At 35.7% G+C, this 20948-nt stretch overlaps 1 protein-coding gene across 1 annotated transcript in view; it reads right to left on the reverse strand.

Moving 5' to 3' along the window:
* scat (VPS54 subunit of GARP complex scat) overlaps window positions 1–20948 on the reverse strand; it is a 414636-nt gene that overhangs the window by 161373 nt on the left and 232315 nt on the right. Inside the window, exons 11-12 of the mRNA XM_090376331.1 lie at window positions 10313–10371; window positions 10117–10213 (exon numbers count right to left, since the gene is read on the reverse strand). Coding sequence (XP_090232457.1) covers window positions 10117–10213; window positions 10313–10371 — 156 coding nt within the window. The remainder of the gene's footprint in view (window positions 1–10116; window positions 10214–10312; window positions 10372–20948) is intronic.

Genomic DNA, 20948 nt, shown 5'->3' on the forward strand with positions numbered 1-20948 from the left:
GCTGAAGGCGAGGTGTAGCATATTTGCTTTTGTTGCCATTTATAAAGAGTTGGGATTGGTACATTCAACCCCATACCAATCTCAACGCTATATAAATACCTATATACTTTTTATATTTACTCTGATGCATGCCCGTTGGGCTTTGGGACCCAATCCCAGTTTGCAGATAATTATAATACAAAAAATTTAAAAAACTAAAATAAATTAACAATCAAAAATTTTATTTGTCTGTTATTGAGACTACAGAAACGGGTATGCATGAGACATTCTTTTAGTATGGCTATCTAAGCCATACTAAACGAATACTGCTCAAAGCCACTGAGGAAGTAGCAGGGAAACGGCCATGGTGAAAGAATGTTACCTTCCTAATTCTTCCTAGCTACTTTCCTAATTTTTTTTTGACTTAATCTTTAATAATTCCCTTTATCCTCTAACTTTAAACCTCTAATCTTTCCAAACTTTACATTTATATATTTCTTAACTTGAGTTCGTGTTAATTTTAACATAGAACTATAGGTGAATCAACAACTGCTAGAACAATGATGGCTAGCCAGTTAGTTAGGCCTTAATTACCGGTAATGCCTCACGCCCAAAATAATAAAAATTTTCACTACCACTTGCAAAACAAAAATCAATTGGGATTTTGACCTAATATATGAGTGTGCATGTAATGTTTAATTGTTTAATCCTACAACAGCATTAATGCTGCATAATTGCAGCATTGTCACAACTTAAAATTTAATAAAAATAGAACATAGGCTTAAAAATAGGGTCAAGTGTATATACAGGTAGTTCTCGACTTTACGAGTTAATTCGTTCCTAGTGTGCACTCGTAAAGCAGGAATTAAATCCCATAGACAATGTTAAAAATACGGGTTACATTCTCAACAATTAAATTAGTTAACTAATTAGTTTATGTTTAAACAAAGATTGATTTATCCAAAGAAATTAAAATGTAGTCTGTAAAACCAAGCAAATTATAATAATCAAAAAATTATTTATGATTTACAAATTTTAAAGAATGTTTATTCTTCGTCATCGACTAAATGCACATTCGTTGATCACTTATTATTGGCTCGGGCCCTTGTTGGTTGTTGCACAAGGAGTCGTCTTCTTCAGAAATGCATCAAGAGGCATTTGTTTCCAAGATAATCTTCTCTTTTCTTTATGAATATAAGCAGTTTTTAACGGAATGCACAAATTGCAACTAACATGATTTGCGCAGAGTAGCAAGTTTACAAAGCTTTAAAAAAAAAACGAATGAAGAGAAGATTCTGAAAATTTATTTATCTTTTTTATATGATTGAAGATTTCAGTAAAGGGGAAACACATTTCACTATAATAATGCAAAAAACTACACAATTCCAGCTATCGGTATTTTTGCAAATGCAATAACATCAAGTTTAGTACCCATTTATAATTGCTTGCAGTAACAAAAAAAGCCCAATAAACCGGAAAGTGCAAATTGTTTTTGTTTTATGGCCGTGACCTTCAGAAATGTGCTTTAGAAAAATGTCACAAAGCCATTCAAAATTGGTTCTATAACAGAACATATGATAACGATGAAAGTGTAGTGCATTTTAGTGAATTGAACTGGTAACTGATACAATTTGCACTATAAAAACGACCTTTTAGAGAGTTATATAGCGAAAATTTCAACTTCTGAGGTTTGGAATGAATTACCAAAAAACAATGTGTTATTGAGTTTCACATTACAATATTTTCACGATACGATGGTGTCTCTGGAATGGTTAATGTCGTAAAGCTGGGTACACTGTATTGTATAGCTACGCGTGTGGTTTGAAATGCCGTATTTTTTCAATGAATGTTTGTATTTTCAATTTTGTTGATAATTGATACTTTGAAGAAAAATAAAACACGTAAACCAGGGAACTCGTAAAGAGAGAACTGCCTGCCTGCCTGTGTGTGTGTGTGTGTGTGTGTGTGTGTGTGTGTGTGTGTGTGCGCGTGTGCGTGCGTGCGTGCATAATATCTCTGAGATTCCGTGGATCAACCCACCATTTGGATCCTCCACCATGATCTATTCCAGTTCTATGGGAGACAATCCTGGTGATGTGGTACAGATACCTCCTGCAACATTGAGTCTTTGTAGAGTTCATGCCTTGATGTGTGGTAGTATTAGTGGAAAGAGGGGGAGATACTTTTAGGTAGGTAGGTAGTCATAATGTTTTGACAGGACAGTATATTTTTTTTAATTAAAAGAAAAATTTTAGAGAAGCACTTGTGAGAATTGTCATGCGATACCAACAGAATTGAGTATTAATCTAAAAAAAACACACAAATTAAAAAGTAGAAACTCTCCCTGGGTTAATAAAAAAAATTTCCTAAAAATGCCCATGTGAACATCTTTGTGGTTAAGTGCAAACATCCTGAACCCATCATAGTGTCATCCCTTGGTACTTTTTTTTCAGTGACTGTAATGTCTTGGTGGAATCTCCCAATGCTCTTAACATTTTTGCAAATTTTAAGAAATTGGGAAAAATTAAAAAAATTTAAATCTGATCTGCAAAAATACAGGTGAAACTGCAAGTAATGGAGCTTGCGTGACATTTTCAATTTTTTTTCCCCCTTTGTTTTTCAAATTTTCAATTAACTTGTAAACTAGTTATTTGCAATTACTCTTAACATTACCAAGAAACCATCTCACTACTGTCTGAAAGAACTTCCAGAAATTTCTCTATCAGGAATTCTGTCATCCAGTTCTTTTGGTGCCAACATCTGAGTACCTTGTGGACCAATAAATATGCTACCTTTCACTTTTGCATTAAACAATTTGGAAACAAATTATGTGCTTCAAGGTGTCACCTTCAGGAACTAATGCTTTAACAAATTGTTTAACCAGTCCTATATGAGGTTCAATGGTGAACTTTGTTTCTTAGAACATGGATTGTTTACTACAATGGATACACTAGGCTACATCTCAATTCTTGCAGACCATTATCTTCTCTGTAGTGCACTCTACTGCCCTGATGTCCCATAGGCAGAGAAAACAAAGGAACTCCAGCATCATGAAAGCCAACACAGACATCCCATTTATACTGCTCATACTAGATCTTCTCTAACACATGCTTCATATTACTGTAGTCTTCTTCATACTAAAGAAGAATGCATTTCTATAGTCTTCTTTAATATGAAGAAGCAAAACAGGAATGTCGAAGGTAAAGATTTTTTTCCTGTCGAAGGCACGCAAAAGTTCAATAAATTTACCAGTAAAAGTACTTTGACGTAACGGCATTTGTATTGTTGCTCGCTCAGTATACATACAGTGGGTGCTATCGGTCAAGAGTAGAAATTGAATCCCATGGGAGATTGAAACCCTCCTGAAGTGGAGGGTATAACCTGACCTTTTCTCTTTAGAATCACTGGTGGAATAGTGGATAAATTGTTTATTAAGAAAAAAAAAAGGCAACGGTAAAGGAAGCCCACACGAGAAGCACGGCAAACTTCAAAAAAGTTTAATGGTGAAACTACGTTATGAACATTTTTTACGACGCCAGAACTTCCAATATGACTCAGTTCATGATTCAATTAGTGATTCTAAAGAAAAAAAGGCCAGATTACCCCCTCCACTTCGGGAGGGTTTCAAGCTCCCATGGGATTCAACTTCTACTCCAGACCGATAAACCCACCACCTGTTTACAGAGCGAGCAACAATACAAATGCCGTTACAGCAAAGTACTTTTACCGGTAAATTTCATCAAACTTTTGCATGCTTCTCGTGTGGGCTTTCTTTACCTTAGCCCAGGAATCTATGTGTGTGTGTAAAGTTTTACTTGAAATGTCAATGAAAAGACTCCTCACTTCCGAATTTTGACTAATGCCAATTTCTTCATAAAGACCAATCAAAATGATACACAGAGACTCTGCAACAGTGTAAAAACATATTTATAGCTGACCAGGGTGAGGCATAATCTCAATCCCCCCCCCCATCAGCTTCATCATCCAAGTTTGAATCCTTCTTTGAAAGATGGACTGGAAATTGGCAGGTCTTCATTGTGTGTCACTGGAGAAATACAGGATGGTATGTTGGGATACACTACAACTTTTACACATTTCAAACACTGATATACTATACACACACTTTGACATACCACACAAAAGTAGCTGACGTCATGATTTGTGGGCTTTCTCCATATTTGAAGTATAACAAAAGCTATACACTGAGAACTACCACAATAACTATTCCCCTATTGTTGACTTGCAACTGGCACAATAAAAATGAGCTACCCACTACCTGTCTTGATCGTCCATAGGCATTTCAAAATGGGGTTGGTGCCACCAATGAAGTTACATTTCAATTTTTCTGTGTTTATATAATACCCACAAACATGGCAGAATGAGTCTGGATTTAACTTATACCTTCATTTGGTAGCCACAGCAAACTGCAAAATAATAATAATAAAACAAAAAATATAAATCATTACATGATTATAAGAAGCTCTTAAATAACACAATACTGATATGCACTTATGAAAGTACATATAAATAAAATCAAGGCATTGAAATGTAACAAAATCATAAAATCTTCAACTGCCATCAAAACAGATGACCTTTTCTGAGAAAGGTCATAACACTACAGGATTCAGCAAAGAAAATACATATAAGAAACAGTTGGCATTAGTAGAAGCATATGATGCAATAACAAGCAAGCTTATACAGCATCGGCCAAAACAAAAAAAAAAAAATTCTCATTTCACCACTTCATTTACGCCAAAAGTTTGTCCATTTTTTTCACTGAATTTATTTAAGCTATCAATTTCCACAACAACACATGGAGATTTATTCCAGCAATCAACCACCTGCTGGCTAAAGGCAAATTCTGCACATTTATTGGACAACTGTCTTTCCTCAATTTCAGTTTATGCCCTGCCAACCTTTATATCATCTGCAAACTTTGACATTAAGCTCGATATACCTTCATCAAGATCACTGATAAATAAACAAAACAACGATAGGCCCAACACAGAACCCTGGGAGATACCACTAATAACACTAATTCACGAAGAGCAGTGTCCATTGATTACCACTCTGTCTTCTCCCACTCAACCATCCTTTTTATCCATTATAGCAACTTGCCCAATTTATACAGTAGTCTGCCATGTGCAACAGTATCAAAAGCTTTCCTGAAATCCAAGTATATGATATCAAAATTATTTTTTGCATTGAGTACCTTTGTGACCATGTCATACAAACCAATCAAATTGGTCAGACAAGACTTCCCCTTAACAAACACAAGCTGTGTCCGATTTATTTTTTATTATTATTTTTTTTTTTTTTTGGTAGTTGTTGGCACATTGGCTTCTGTGGCCATAATGCACCTCCCAAGGTTTTTGCAGCACTTTGATCCAAGCCCAAGGCGGGATTCGAACCCGCGACCTTTGGGTTGCCAGGCAGGCACTTTACCCACCCGGCTAGCCCGGTCAGTGTCTGAGTTATTACTGCAGTCTTGTCTAGATGATCCTGCACTGCTTCTTTAACCAGTGACTCCATTGTTTTCTCTGGAACAGAAGTCAAACGACCAGGTCTGTAACTTGTGTGTCTGTAATCATTTAAATCCTTGTTAGAGTTTGATAAACATCTGGACTTCTGCTCCTTGAACAACTCCTCATGTGTGAATGTAGATGAAAAATACCTATTTAGTTTGGCAGCTATCTGAGAATGATCATCTACAGTAAAACCATTGATATCAAATGGATCAATCTGATTCATCCCTTCCTTTTAGAATTTATATAACTAAAGAAATCTTTGCTGTTTTTCTTTGCATCCTTTGCCAAAGATTTCTCATACTCTACCTTCACTTGCCTAACCTCCATTGTTGTTGTTGTTTGGTTTTTAGGAGCATTAGCAACTAAGGCCATATTGCTCCAGGGATATGTGGTGGTCATTTCCTGACCTTTCCGCATCCTCCGTATTTGGTGGTCACGGGCTCGAACCCCGGTCTGATCAAGAAGCGTGTGCTATGCACTGCTGCTCCTAATCACACGGCTACAGAGGCACCAACCTCATTTGTGACTTGATTATAGCTTATATCTACCGTAGGCTTCTGTGTCACCTGATAATTTATATGCATCCCATGCATTTTTCTTCTCTGCCAGGAGTCTCCTTAGTTCATCAGACATCCGTTTGGGACTAAACTTAGAACAGTTTTTCTTAGATGGAACAAAAAGCCTAGTAGCTTCCAAAATTACTTCCCATTTAGAATTTGCCGTTGGTAACATCATCAGTTGATCCCACTGTATAGAATTTAAAAAATCTCTGAGCCCACTGTAGTCACCTTTACGAAAGCATAAACACTTCCCTTTACCCAGTACACTATGATCACTGCCACCTAGTGGTTCCTTTATCTGTAAATTTTTAATGTATGAATAATCACTGCTGATAATCAGATCAAGAGTGTTCCTCCCTCTGGTTGCCTCTTTAACATGCTGCTGTAGAAAACAATCCTCCAATAAATCCACAAAAGCTTTGCTAGTGTGCGAGTAACCAATCCACAAGTTCCAGTCAATATCTGGGAAGTTAATATCCCCCATTATAAGACGATCTCATTTACTGGCCCACTCTATATTTCTCTGTATAAGTGTTCATTGTACTGATTAGAATCATTAGGTCTATAACAAACTCCTACCCTCATTTTTGCTTTCCCAGTGCTTATGTCACACCAAATAGACCCAACATTGTATTGTCCACCAACAACAATTGGATGCACTTCCTTAGATTTTGTGTTTCTTCACTAACAACATAACCCCTTCTCACTTTCTATCCTGTCTATCCTTTCTGTACACATTGTACTCCCCAAATTCCAGTTCTGCACTGCTTATGTCTGTGTGACACTATGTCTCTGATATCCCAACAATATCCACATTTGATGTCTTGACCAACAATTCAAATTCATCAAATTTATTTACTATACTCCTAGCATTGGTGTACATGCAACTGGTGCATTGGTGTATATACACCTGTTCTTATTCCAATAGAAGCAGTGCAAGAATCACTTCCACCTCTGCCTGTGGCTACTGTTTTAATCTATTAGTCTGCAAATTCCCCCCCACCAAGCTAGCAGTTTTCTGACCCACCTAACATTGCCTCGATAGCAACAGCAAATATTCTTGCATTCTTTCTATTTAAGTGTATCCCATCCATGTAGAAGCAATCTCTCCTGTTAACAAGCACAGACCACACTGAAAAAAATTTCTATCCCATGAGCCTTGCACAATGTGTCCAGGGCCAAACTCATCGACAAGGCTCTCATCATATATTCCTTTTATCGTATCTGGGCAGGATTGTAAACATTTTCAAATTTAATCGTAACTCGCAACTTTTTTCTAGCATTTACCTGTACTTGTTAAGTAAACCTGCAGATCTCTTACTCTTAAAGTCATTAGTGCCAAAGTGTACAACAATATCACCTTTTGTGCCCTTAAAATATATCTGCTCTACAACGTCAACTTTTGCCCCTTGCAGACATACCCTGTTCCTAGTCCACCTATCCTTTTTGTACAATATATTTCCCGTTTCAATGACAATCGAGTCCCCAACGATAACTAGCTTCTGTGGGGCCAGCGCATTCTGCCCTGAAGATGGGCACTGTGTTGCCTGGTACACAAGAGTGAGCTCTGGCATTGAGTTGGGCAGTTGACAGCCTGATGTGCCCTGCATTTTAATTCCTTCGAGGGCATCTATCTGACTCTTCAAACTCTCATAGATGCCCATCAGAATGCCGAATTGGCAACTAATTTCTTCACATTCTCTGCACCTATCATAAACAGACTCCTCTATGGCTAGATCATGTCCTGTTCCAGAAAGATCTGCAAACATGTCACATTTTGCACATTTTTTAAGACTGATTTGTAGGAGAATCAACCTCTTCGGTTCTCTCCCAAACCACAGCACTTCCGCTACTTTGTGCATATTGCTTTGCTGCTCATGATTTCCATTTAAATTAGCAATAAAAATTAATAAGATTTATAAATTTAATTGATTAATTTACAATACTATACTAAGCTAACAGATTCCTAATACAGTAATAATATTACGCTATCTAGTTTTCCATTATACCTTATGCTATCAAGTTCAAGATATATTTTACGCTTTCTGTATTGATCTAATAAACTACAATGGCAGTAAATTTTTAACGGTACATGTTTAATTGATACTAAGTAAGATAATAAGATACCTAAGTAATAACCTACAAATTCTCTATCTAAATTCAAAATATACTGAGTATAAAGCTACTTCCCTTATACTGAGTATAAAGGAATATAAAGCTACTTCTAGAAAATAAATTAATATTCCAATTAAGTCAATAAAATGGCAAAAATTTAAGAAAAACTTCTCTGTTAGCTAGAGCCGTAAAAACTTCATCTACACAGAGCTACTCTCATTCCAACAAACATTTTTTATCATAGCATTACTCTCTTCACTATTTGCTGTATAAAGTATTATAAAAAAGCCCCACTTTATTTGTATATCTTTTGTATACAACTTGTATGTATTTACCACATATATCAGTGTGTGTTTGATGTCTCTGAACTAAGCATTCTTGGAAGAATGTGCTGCTCCCAGTGGTAACATATTTAAAAAAGATGTCACAATGGCAAAAAATATTGCTTAAGTTCATTATGCACCACTGAAAGGTGCCTGAAAACAGAACTAGGATGAGATATTTCTGTGCTCAAGGCAACTATTTAAAAATATTGCCCCACCACACCATGTGAACTATATCATAACAACTTACATAATTAAATCCTTAATCCTTTTAACTCTTGCTTCCCTTTCAGCCATGTTCCTGAAGAAGATGCCTCTGTTGCTATACATGCAGTCCAGCTCTGTCTGAAAAATCTGCAGAACTTCATAACTTGAATTTGGAGAATTGTCAATGTATAGGATTGTACAAAAGAGATATGACACTTTCTGTACAGCATTCAAATCCAGCAATCTTCTACTGGCAGTGATAAAGCAGAAGAGGCCACTTCTATAACCAAATTATTAAATTTTAAATAATCCTGCGAAATGTATGGCTTATAGATGATGCCTCAACTGCATGGCCCACAGAAAACTCAAATGAAATGATGCAGACTGATTTAAACCTCTCAGAAATATACAATATGATGTGCTCTTTCAGTTCGTGATATTGTTGACCAACTGACTGTTGACAGTTATCTAGGTGCAGATAACTATGAATAGTTATCTGCACCTCCTTGAAGAACAATGTATCCTATATCTACCAAAGTGTAAGTGTCAATTTTGACCAAACATTTTTTTAAACTGGATGGAACCTGACTACAGATAGCAAACACATTGCTGGATGTTGTCAGTATTTTCACAACTGAATTTTTTATTTAACTAATTTTCTGCACATTTTGAGTATGGATATTTCTGGCCTCTGACTTTTCAGATCTAAACCTGTGAGTACTTCTTAAGCAGTTTTCTAATGATACTGCTTACATAAACAATCCACAGAATTTAAAAACTAAAGCAAGAAAATTTAGCAGTTGTTAAATAACAAAACTGCATAAGTATGCTATATAAGCTTGCTTTCTTGCATCATTTGCCGCCACTACTACTACTTCAGCCCTCGGGCACATTTTAGACTTACCGTATTTCCCCATGTATAAGACGCACCTTAATTTTGGGGCCCGAAACTTGAAAAAAAAAAAAAAATGTATTACATAAAGTTATTGAACTCAAGTTTTATTCATCATAAAATTCATACAACTCCTCATAACTTGAATTCAGCACTGTACGAAAATCTTTTCTGAGCCATTTCTGGCCAGAACGTGGCAAAACGTAACCTAATATACCGGGAACAAGTGCGAAACAATGAGCGCAAAAAAGCAGGAAATGCAAGTAAAAAAAAATCTACAACCACTATATAAGACGCACCCAGTTTTTAGACCCCAAATTTTTCGAAAAAAGGTGCGTCTTATACATGGGGAAATACGGTATATCAAGTTAGCAATTGCTATAATTTCTGAATATGAGAAACAGCTGCTTTGCAAACATTTTAGCAAATTTCTTACTGATCTAAATGCAATCTATATAATGATATAGTGTTAGATAGCAAAATGAGAATGAGATGAAATTAAACTTACTTACATGAATTCGTTTTAAAAGTTTCTTTAAGTTTTCAAACACTTCTTGAAATAAAAGAAGCCAGCTTGGAAAATCCAATTGTAATATTTGGTCTGCTAAACTAAAAGAGACAATTAAACACAAGTGAGAATTTTATATAAAAAATGAAAACATCATGATGAAATATATTTAGGGGTAAAAAAAATAAATGCATATATACCTTCCAGTATTTGGTTCTGAATCAATGCTTTCAACTTCTGATATAATTTCAATTATAGTCTGAAATAAATAAATATACCAAAATTAGGCTCTTTGTGTGAGAGTGTGAATAAAATCTGCAAATACAAATTATAAAAAAAAAAAAAACATGTGCAAGCGCAGAACACATAAGCTACATGAAAATTAATATATATATATATATATATATATTAATTTTAAAAAAAAGTAGTAGTAGTATCAAAACTACTTTTGGCAAGTAGTTTTCTACAGAAAACTACTTGCCAAAAGAACAGAAATTCCGAACAGTAGAAACAGAAATGGCAATGTAATTAAATTAATAATGTGGAATAAAAATAATATCACTCATCATGGCTAAAAATTAAAATTTTTATATCTGGCAAAATACAAATTTTGCCAGATACAAAGAGATCAGAACCACAACCATCCAAGTGAGCCAATGGTCTAAATTGTGAAATATCACATACACAACAGCAGCAATTGCATTGAATGGCTGCAACAATTATGCTGCCAAAACACCATAAAAGGAAAGATGCTATAATATTAAACAAACCTAGAACTCACCATAACATAGGCATAAAGAAGCAAAAACTGAAAATGAAATCCAATATAAACACACGTGAATACTAGAGCTCAAAACGCCAAGTAAATCTATACAAACTATAAACAAACAAAATAATTTTTATAGGACAAGGTTATGATGGGCAACAACCAAAGTGAAAAGCTGCTTATAAGTACAGTAATACCCCGAAGTTACGCGATAGGTGGGTCCGACGAAAATCGCGTAAGTCGGGGTACAACTTTGCATATAAATACATATAAATTTTGCTTAATTGGGACCAAGGACTAACAAAAACACTAGTTTAGAAGAAAAATATTAATAAAATTGCAGTTCTTTATACATATTAATACAAAATATGTATTAAAAAAACAAATGACTTACGTAAAAAAGTTATTTCGATGTCGATGGCTTCATAAAATCTAACAAATTCGTCTGACGACACAGCGCGTTCTTTTTTTCACGCAGAATTTCTTCGTAGCAAGCTAATAATTTTTTTATTCCTTGCTTTGTAGCTATAACGCGTTCTTCGTTGGAGTCTATGTTTTCTAAAATTTTTAAGCCCTTTACAATTGAGCCCTTTTCAATTTTCAACCTGTCAAGTTTGCAATTGTCATGTGCTTTTCGCCTCATTTAGGCCTGTAGCACATGCAATATCACATGGTCTTTCATTTCACTCAAAGCGTTTCACAATTTCATATTTTTTCTCTATCGACAGAGGCGGACTGGCCATAAGCCTTACCGGGGAAACCCCGGTGGGCCAGTGTGATTTTGGCCATAAACCATAGTATGAGGCCACTATAAATTTTCCCGGGTAAGAATTTTTGACCAGTCCGCCTCTGTTTATCGATAATTGCTTTTATTTTTCTCTCTGAATCTGCAGTGTCTTCACCAGGACGCTTCCTTTTCACACCTTTTAATTAAGAATTTTACTCATTTTTAGGGAATAAAGCACAATTACAAAACGAGGAGGCACGCTTGATACGCATAAACAAAGCTGCGCGCATGTAGCAACTGAATAAACAACACCATAAAGGCAGAGATACACTATTAACACCTCACATTTCTAGGGGTTACTACCATAAAACAATAAAAATCCAGTTGCGTTTCTGCTAGTGAAATCTGTTATAAACTGGTAGTAAACTCGATCTAATTGCATTTGCGATTATACCGATAGCTGGAATTGTGTTGGTTTTTACGTTATTATGGTGAAATGTGTTTCCCCTTCACTGATATAAAAAAACATAAAAGCAGCAAAGTTGAATTTTGTTCATCTTTCGCTCTCATTCTCCGCCGTCGCACCGTATATCGATAACATACGAAAAACGACCTTGAAGATAGTGGGTGGCAGCGTTGCCAAACGAAAAAATCAAGAACCGCGTAACTCCGAGTTCGCGTAAGTCGGGGTAGCGTAAGTCGGGGTATTACTGTATATTTAAAATATAAAAGCTGCAAATATAAATTATAAAAAATAAAAAAAAGTGCAAGCGCAAAACATATAAGCTACATGAAAATTATGTGAACAAATGTGGAAACCATAACAAGATAGCACTGCAAAGTTGCAGACACTAATTTTGCTGGAATATATCACTTAAAAAAAAAAAAAAAAAAGTCATAGAGAGAAATAATTAAAAAAAAAAAAAAGGCAAAAGCCAAGAACAATGCACAAACAAAAGGGTAAAAAATAAAACTACCGAAGAGACTATTTAACATAAAATAGTATGAAATATCACATAATTCTACAGAAAACTACTTGCCAAAAGAACAGAAATTCCAAACAGTAGAAACAGAAATTATTTTTTCCTTTGTCACTGTTGTATGGAGTGTACCGAACTAAAGTTAAAATTTAGTGCATTGCTAGAAGAATTTAAGTCACTGAAAAAAAAAAAAAAATGGGTGCTTGTCCTTGAGAAAAATGTAACTGGGAGCTTGTCAGGAACTCAACAGACACTAGTAACCTACCAAGTGCTGCACATCCGATTCAGGTCCCTAGAACAGAGTAACCGAGTGCAAACTGCTCTGGTTAAAAAGGACTTAGTTCTATTAGGTGACTCCACTGTCAGGGAAACAGGAAACATTTTTTGTAATAAGGATAGGTGGATTAGAACCAGGGTATGTCTGCAGGTGGGCAACAATTAATGATGTCACCAACAGACTATCGATATTTTAAGGGGGGGTAAAGAAAATATTATTATTCATGTGGGGACTAATTATATTACGAACACATAATCTGATGACTTGTTAGACAAATATAGGACCATGCTGAAGAAATGCATAGAGTTAGGTCAGAATATCTATGTGTCTGCAATTCTACCCAGGTGCAATAGGAGGGATTAAGCTGAAAGCCTTGTAGATTAACTCTAGACTTGAAAGACTCTGCAAGGCTTTTGGGGAGAAATTTTAATCAGCTTGCTCTGCACTTGTAGGTAGGAGTCTGTTTTGTAGACGAAACACATTTAAAAAAAAGTGGTATAAGGGTTTTTGCCGTGTTATTGAGGATACCTTAAGGTTCAGGGAAACTGCTAGTTTGGGGAGACAAGGGTAATACAGATATGCATTTCTCTGATGATACTTGTCAAAATAATGGTTACATATACCTCAAGAGTTCTTGTATGTTACTGCAACAGATCATATTAGCAAGATGTTCTAAGGCAGAAACGTTTCAAATGAGCAGGTAGCTAAAGCCAGGGAAGCAAGCTTAAACTTCACGGTGGTGTGTCAGGGTAATTAACTATACAAGAACACCAAGTCACAATACAGTAATGTCAATAAGTGTTGTCACTGAAATGACTGAATTCAAATTGCTGGTTAGGACAAGTAATGCTGACATAATAGGACTTACGGAAATCTGGTGCCACCCGGAAATACGGGATGATGAGTTTCATATGGTACGTACAATGTATTTAGAAAGGATAGGCAAATAGAAGGGGTGATGGGGTCATACTTCTTTTCAAAAGCAGCCTGAGTGCAACGAAAGCTTTCCCAGATTCAGATGTTTTGCATACTAATATAGAATCTGTATGGTGTGAGATAGTTGGAAGCAAAGGTATAATGAGAGTGGGAGTAATCTACAGGCCAAGTGATTGAGAAGATTGTGAAGAGAGCCTCTACGTGCAAAAATGGGCAAGTAAGCATGAATGTCTTATTATGGGTGATTTTAAAACTAGGGGCAATAAATTCAAGTTATGGGTGGCGGGGGGAGATGTTTAGGCTGGATTTCACGAAGTTTTATTTTAGCCAGCAACTTATAAATTACTGGAATGTTACCTACATGGGTGGCTGAGGCTGACAGTTCGAGGAAATTCAAAGGTCAGCTGGATAGTCACCTACAGGAGAAGAAAATGCATAGGTTGTCTATTTCCTTTTCTTTTTCTTATTTATTTTACTGTGTTTTTTTTGGCTTTTGTAGAATAACCCTTAGGCTTCCTTGTATCATAGGGTCATTACTAATACTAATAGTAATAAAAATTACAAAATATATAGTAGGAAGACAGAAGTGTTGTGACTGTGAAATACAAATAAAATTAGGGATCCAAAAGAATAGGTAAAAGCCAAGAATAATTTAGAACAAAAGGTAAAAAATATGGTCCCTGAAGAGACTAGCTTAACACAAAACAGTGTAAAATATCACATAATCCAATGGAAAACTACACATTCCAACCATTGGAATCCACTGAATTACAGAATATTCTGTAAAAGCATCAAAATCTTACTTCAGTGGCATGCGTCATTGAAATTGTTCAATTCAATCTTTGATTTTAACACTTCTTTCTAGATAGTAGTAAATATTAATTAACTATTCACCTACTTTCATGGGAAGGCACACAGCTCCCTTTTCAGCATACAAATTAATAAGATGACAAAAACAGTTTACTACCAGCAAGTGTTCAACCTCTTCTAATGTCTTTGCTACTCCAGTTTTTAGGACTACTATAATAGGTGCACTATCAAGAATAAGTGTCAGACAGTTTTCTAGAACAAATCCCACACGGTTAAATAAGATGTCCAACATTGTACCCTGCAGAGACATCTTCCAATGTTGGCACTGAGCACAAGCTGCTTTCAATTTGATGATTTTTTTTTTAATTACAAAAAGTGAACACAATAGAACATAACTTGGAATCACTTTGATTAATGCCATCTATCTGTAGCAATAGAAAATGTCCCATTTTCAGAGCCATCTACACCCCTCCACTCTCTCTATCCATACAATTTATTTAACAATTCCTGTTGTTTTTGTTAAATTCTTCTGCAACCATATTTTACTGCTATTTCACTATCAGGACACATATTTCTGAACAATTCATTTGCATGATTAGCACAACTCAGAGGAAAATTATGTTTTATGACAACAGATGCAAACATTGGCACTATGAAATGCTACTCTATTTTTTGCATTTCTTTCTATGCATTCAACACTGTCCTTATGCTTATTTGTTTGCAAATGTCTGATTATATCACATTTCCAAACACTGGCATTGAGAAATCGCATCTACATATGGTAAACAAGGAAAACAATGTTGCCTTTTCCAGATTTTATAATATATGTAAAATTCTGAATACATATCCTCAGAGATTTTACTTCATATTTCTCTCTTATCTTACTGAAAGACATTGTTAATTGGCATAAAACCACAAAATACAATGAAATGTTGCACATTATGGAAAACAATGCTATTACCCTATCAGGTGTGCTAGCCTACATCTGTAAGGTAGAATAGTGCACCCTGCCAACCTGTTATCAAAAATAAGCAGAGATTCACAAATTTCTTTTAAAAAACATTCGTGTGTATGCACAGTAGTTCTACTATTGTTTTTGGACTATAAAGCAATGCTTTCACACTATACTTATACATAGTCTATTGTTTTTGTTAAAAGTAATAAACAAAATGAATTCTTCAGAAAAAAATAACAAATGCTGTGGATAGAACTTCAATCCAATGAAACAGATTTAAGCAGGAGGTTTAAATGAATTCTCCTAACACAAATAACAGTTTCCTTTAACCCTTAACCTGGCAGTCATGGCAGGTAACCTGACAAATGATCCTCGAAAAATGTTTTTGCTTCAACTGTTAATTAACTAAAAATCTGAAATTTTTTCTATCTTCCTAAATATAGTCATACTTTCACCACAATAGTTTCTGAAGTGATTTTTTTCATGGTTTTCATACATAAATTGTGAGTAGGAACTTATTAAGTTTCCTGCTACCATATTTGCAACTATTTGGACTTATGCTTGAAGAGAAGTGTGATATCAGATGTGTGACTATGCTGTGGTTGTTTAAAAGTTTCAGGTTATTCATTGCCCACTAGTTCAATAAAAATCTTATTCTACATTCTTATCCTAAATGTTTTAAAAGATTTAATATCATTTTCACAGCACAGAGAAAAAATGATTAAACGAAACCCAATATTCTCTCCAGGCGGTCATTATGCTGAAGAAAGCAAGATAAGTAGTTTTGAATTTTGCACACTATGAAGCACGCCAATTTGGAATAGGTTCTGAAATAAACAGAACTAACTAATAATCCAATATATATAATATGCAGAAATATATGCGGATGCACACATTTGAATTTCATATACTTGACAGTCTTTTAAACTAGAAAATGGAAGAGAATTATGTCTAAAACATTTTTTGCAAGTTTCAGCAGAATTCATATTTTTTTGTTCTTTTCAAAAATAAAGGGTGAAAAAGCCAGCATATTTTGAAATTTTTTTATTTTTTATTAAAACTTAAAAAAAGTACATACAATAAGTATTACAGGCCATTAAGAAGAGATGAAATATTGGCACTTTTTAAACAGAATTCAAAATATCCAACACATTTTCCAGAAATTAAGAGAAAGTTCAGCATCTGTCAGGTTACCCATCACTATTTTTGCTTCATTTTGGGCACTGCCTTGTTAATGATACTGGCAAAGACTCTTGCACCGCCCATGTTCAAAGGTATTCCTTCTCTACAAAACAGGTTTCTTCTAGGAAGTGCAGACCATGCTGATAACAACTTTTCCTCAAAAGCTTGTAGAGCCCTTGACATCTTGAGTTAACACAAAAGGCTTTCAGAATATAGTCTTCCATATTGTATCTGGGCAGAACTGCATGCGTGCATGCACACACTAATTCAAACTTGTAGAATTTTGTTTATGTAGTCTTCCTATAAGCTTCTAACAAATCAGTAGTTCATGTGCACTTAATATCAATACTCCCCACATGAATAATGCTCTCTTTAACACCACCTCCCTTAAAAAGTGACAATCTCTGTTGGTTACATTATCAATTGTTGTTCCAAGCAGTTATCTGGTTCTCTAACAATAAAATTTCACAATAAAATTAAATCCATCTGAATCACAGTAGTATGCACTTGACTATTCTGTTCTGAGCCCCAAATCACAGGTAATTAGATGGTTCAGTGTCTGACAATTCCCAGTTTTGTTGGTGCCTACAGCTCAACACTGTTCCTTCAGTGTCTGAATTTCAAATTTCTTTCAGTGACTGAAATCCAATTTTTAAGAGTGGCACACTTCTTACACTGGGAACAAAGAAAAGAGTGATCAGTTGATCTAGCATTAGTTGCTAGATTGACCTTAGAATATTTGCCACAAACAATAAGTGATGAATTCCTGGTGTACATGAGTACGTCATGAGCTCATCATATTATATAGCCAATGGTCTGTGTAATTATATCTTTGTACAAAGTATTCAAAGTGGAACTTGCACACAAAAAAAATGACTGAATTAACTTCAATATATTACAATAAGTAATTTAACAATTTTTCGTTTTAATGAAACTGCAAACACAAAAAGGTATTAGAACCTACAGTACTATTAGAAACTACAGTACTGAAAAGATACTTGTTGGCAGTAGGCTTGAATATCTGTAGATTATAATTTCTGGGAAATACATATGAGGGAATGTTGTTACAGAAAATGGAAGTTGAAGAGATAAATGAGAAAGAATAAAAGTTTGTTGCTCTTGGCATTTCAAAGGCTTTCTAAATGTCAACAGCAACTGCTTCAGTTTCATCAAACATCCAATGAATGTGTTCATAGATGGACAACATAAGCCGTATATCACCAGTGGATTGACAATGAAAGAATCCATATTGGTGATCACTGATGAGATGGAAGATTTCTAGAGAATTTAGGGGTTGACAGTTAATGCAATGGATTTCTCTATTACTTTAAAAATAGAAATGGGACAGCAATTGGGTGGGAGGGATTTGTTACCCCTTTTTAGGAAGTGGCTGGATACAAACAAATTTCCAAGCAGAAGAAAATACACCAGTGGAATAAAAAAAAAAGGGGTTAAGAGGCAATACAGATTCCAAGAACAAGTTGGGATTTTGATTTGATTTTTTATGGTGCATTGGCAGCTAAGACCAACAAGTTGGGAATACCATCAGGAGCCTCCTTAGCATCGAGATTGTTTAGAATTTTTCTGATATTGTTTTAATGAAAGACCACAGGAAGCAGTGGATGGTTGTTGTTGTTGTATTTGGGCTTTCTGGCACAAGGGCCTCTTGGGCCATATTGTGCCTGTTCGATATTTGCTTATCACAAATTTCTCATGTTATTGTGATCATAGGCTATTATAGTGATTTATCTGTTTCAAATAAGTAAACAATTCCTCAAAATTTGCGTCATTGCCAAGAATCTGCAATAAGGTTATTGGTTCCTTCAAATGGGATAGAGAGGTAAAGCTTGATTTTCTGGTAGTTGAAAGTTGGGGACATTCAATGAGAATATGATTTATTGTCAACTGCGACTGGCACAACAAACACTGAGGAGGGTTCTCTCCCATAAGCAAATACAGATGAGTTGGATGTGAATGTCCGATGCAGAGCCTTGCTAGAATTACTTCTTGTCACCTGCTTTTCCTGATACTAGATGTCCACAGTTTTGGCTCTTTTTTTTTATCTGCAGAAGTTTATTATTTATTTGAGCTTTCCAGAGGTCAGACCATTGCTTCCTACATGATGTTTCAATGATGGATTTGTAGTCGGTGTAGGGCACTGTTTGTTGCCTGGAAGTGCTTGAGTCAGGGTGTCCGCGGCGTCCGCTTGTTCATTATCTGGAATGCCTACATGACCAGGTATCCAGCAGAAGGTAACCTTCTGGTTGGCTTTTTGACAGTAAAATAACTTGGACCATATCTCTTTAAGAATCGGATGAGAGGGCGACAGGGTAGTTTGAATGGCAGTGATTGCGCTTAAGGAGTCTGTGTATATCAGAGATTGCTTTATACAGCTGTTGTGTATTCTATCTAGAGCTAGTTTAATTGCAAATAATTCTGCAGTATAGATAGTGCATTCCACAGGAAGAGACGCAGCAACTGAGAAGGCGGAAGAAACTGCTGCAGCATCAACGGCTGCATCTGTTTTGGAGCCATCAGTATAAATAGGTACTTTATCTGAGTTTTCCAACGAATGAGTTTTATGGAGCTGTTGATAGTTTATATTTGCCAGAGAGGATTTTCCCCATCTTAAAAAGAAATTGTTGCAGAGAGGTGAGAATTCAGTCCAGGGAGTTTCAGGAGTAGCAAGGTCATGGAATATGTTGTGAAATTTAATATCCCAACTGATCATGAGTTCTTGCAGCCGAATCCCTGCGGGGCGGTTTTCATTAGACTTATTGTGATATAATTCAGCATATTGGGGATCAAACAGGTACTGCCAGCTGGGGTGGGATGGAATGCTTTTAATTTTTGCTGCATAATTACACAATAAGGATTTTCTCCAGACATGCAAAGGGAGTTCATTTGCCTCAATATACAGGCTGTGGACCGGAGATGTTCTGAAGGCTCCCACAGCTATCCTAAGAGCACTATGCTGTATGGTGTTCAGACGTAATAGTGAACTTTTCCTAGAGGAGTCATAGACAGGTGATCCATAATCTAAGCGTGATCTTATTAAAGCTCTATACAGATGAAGGAGAGAGCTTCTGTCAGCACCTAAGGACTTAGCAGAGACTGCTCTCAGGATGTTCAGTTTTTTAAGACATGTAGTTCGAAGGAAAGCAATATGGGAAGCAAAATTAAGTTTGTTATCTAAATATAACCCCAACAGACGGAAATTGTTAATGACAGGAATCAGGTTGTTTTTTAAAAATATTTCTGGATCCGGGTGAAGTTTGCATTTTTTACAAAAATGAATTGCACTAGATTTCTTTTCTGATAGGGAATAGCCATTCCGCAATGCCCATGATTCAATTTGAGCGATGGAAATTTGAAGTTGTCTTTCAATGGTGTTCATGGTTTGGGATTGACAAGAAACAACAAGGTCATCAGCGAACATATACGATTCTACTGTATTAGGTAAATCCTGTGTCATGTTTGTAATTCTTATTGAAAATAACGTCTGACTAAGAATGGACCCCTGAGGAACACCCTCCTCTTGTTCAAATGATTTGGATAAATTGTTCATGTATCTGACCTGAAATGTTCTATGGCATAGGAAGTTTTGTATAAAGTGGGGTAAATGACCTCTCAAGCCAAAAGAATGAAGATCTTGAAGTACATCGTATCGCCAGGTGTTATCAAAGGCTTTCTCAATATCAAGATTGATCATGACCAGATGTTGTCCCCTTATGAAGGCATTTCGGATGTTTGCTTCTGCTTTTATCATTACATCTAATGTGGACCGGTTCTTTCGAAACCCATACTGATTGCTATTTAGCAAGTTGTTAGTTTCCAGGAACCATGTTAGCCGCCTGTGAACCATTTTTTCCAGGACTTTGCCTAAGCAGCTGGTCAGTGAAATCGGCCTGGAATTATGTGGAAAGCTGCGATCCTTTCCTGGCTTTGGAAAGGCTAGTATAATTGAGTGATGCCAGGAGTTTGGGTAAGTATTTTCTAGAAATATTCGATTGTAATATTTTAACAATGCCCTTTTTGTTCTGTTGTTTAGTTGGCTTATCATGACATAGTAGATCCCATCTGGACCAGCAGCACCACTGGAAGTTTTATTGAGCGCCCCTAAAAGTTCTGTTAATGTAAATGGCTGGTTGTACGGGTGTGAAACTCTAGTGGAGAAATTGATCTTATGCTGCTCTGATGATT

The sequence above is a fragment of the Mastigoproctus giganteus genome, chromosome 6 (genome assembly GCF_048544385.1).
Source record: "Mastigoproctus giganteus isolate SK-2022 chromosome 6, ASM4854438v1, whole genome shotgun sequence".
Lineage (NCBI taxonomy): Eukaryota > Metazoa > Arthropoda > Arachnida > Uropygi > Thelyphonidae > Mastigoproctus > Mastigoproctus giganteus.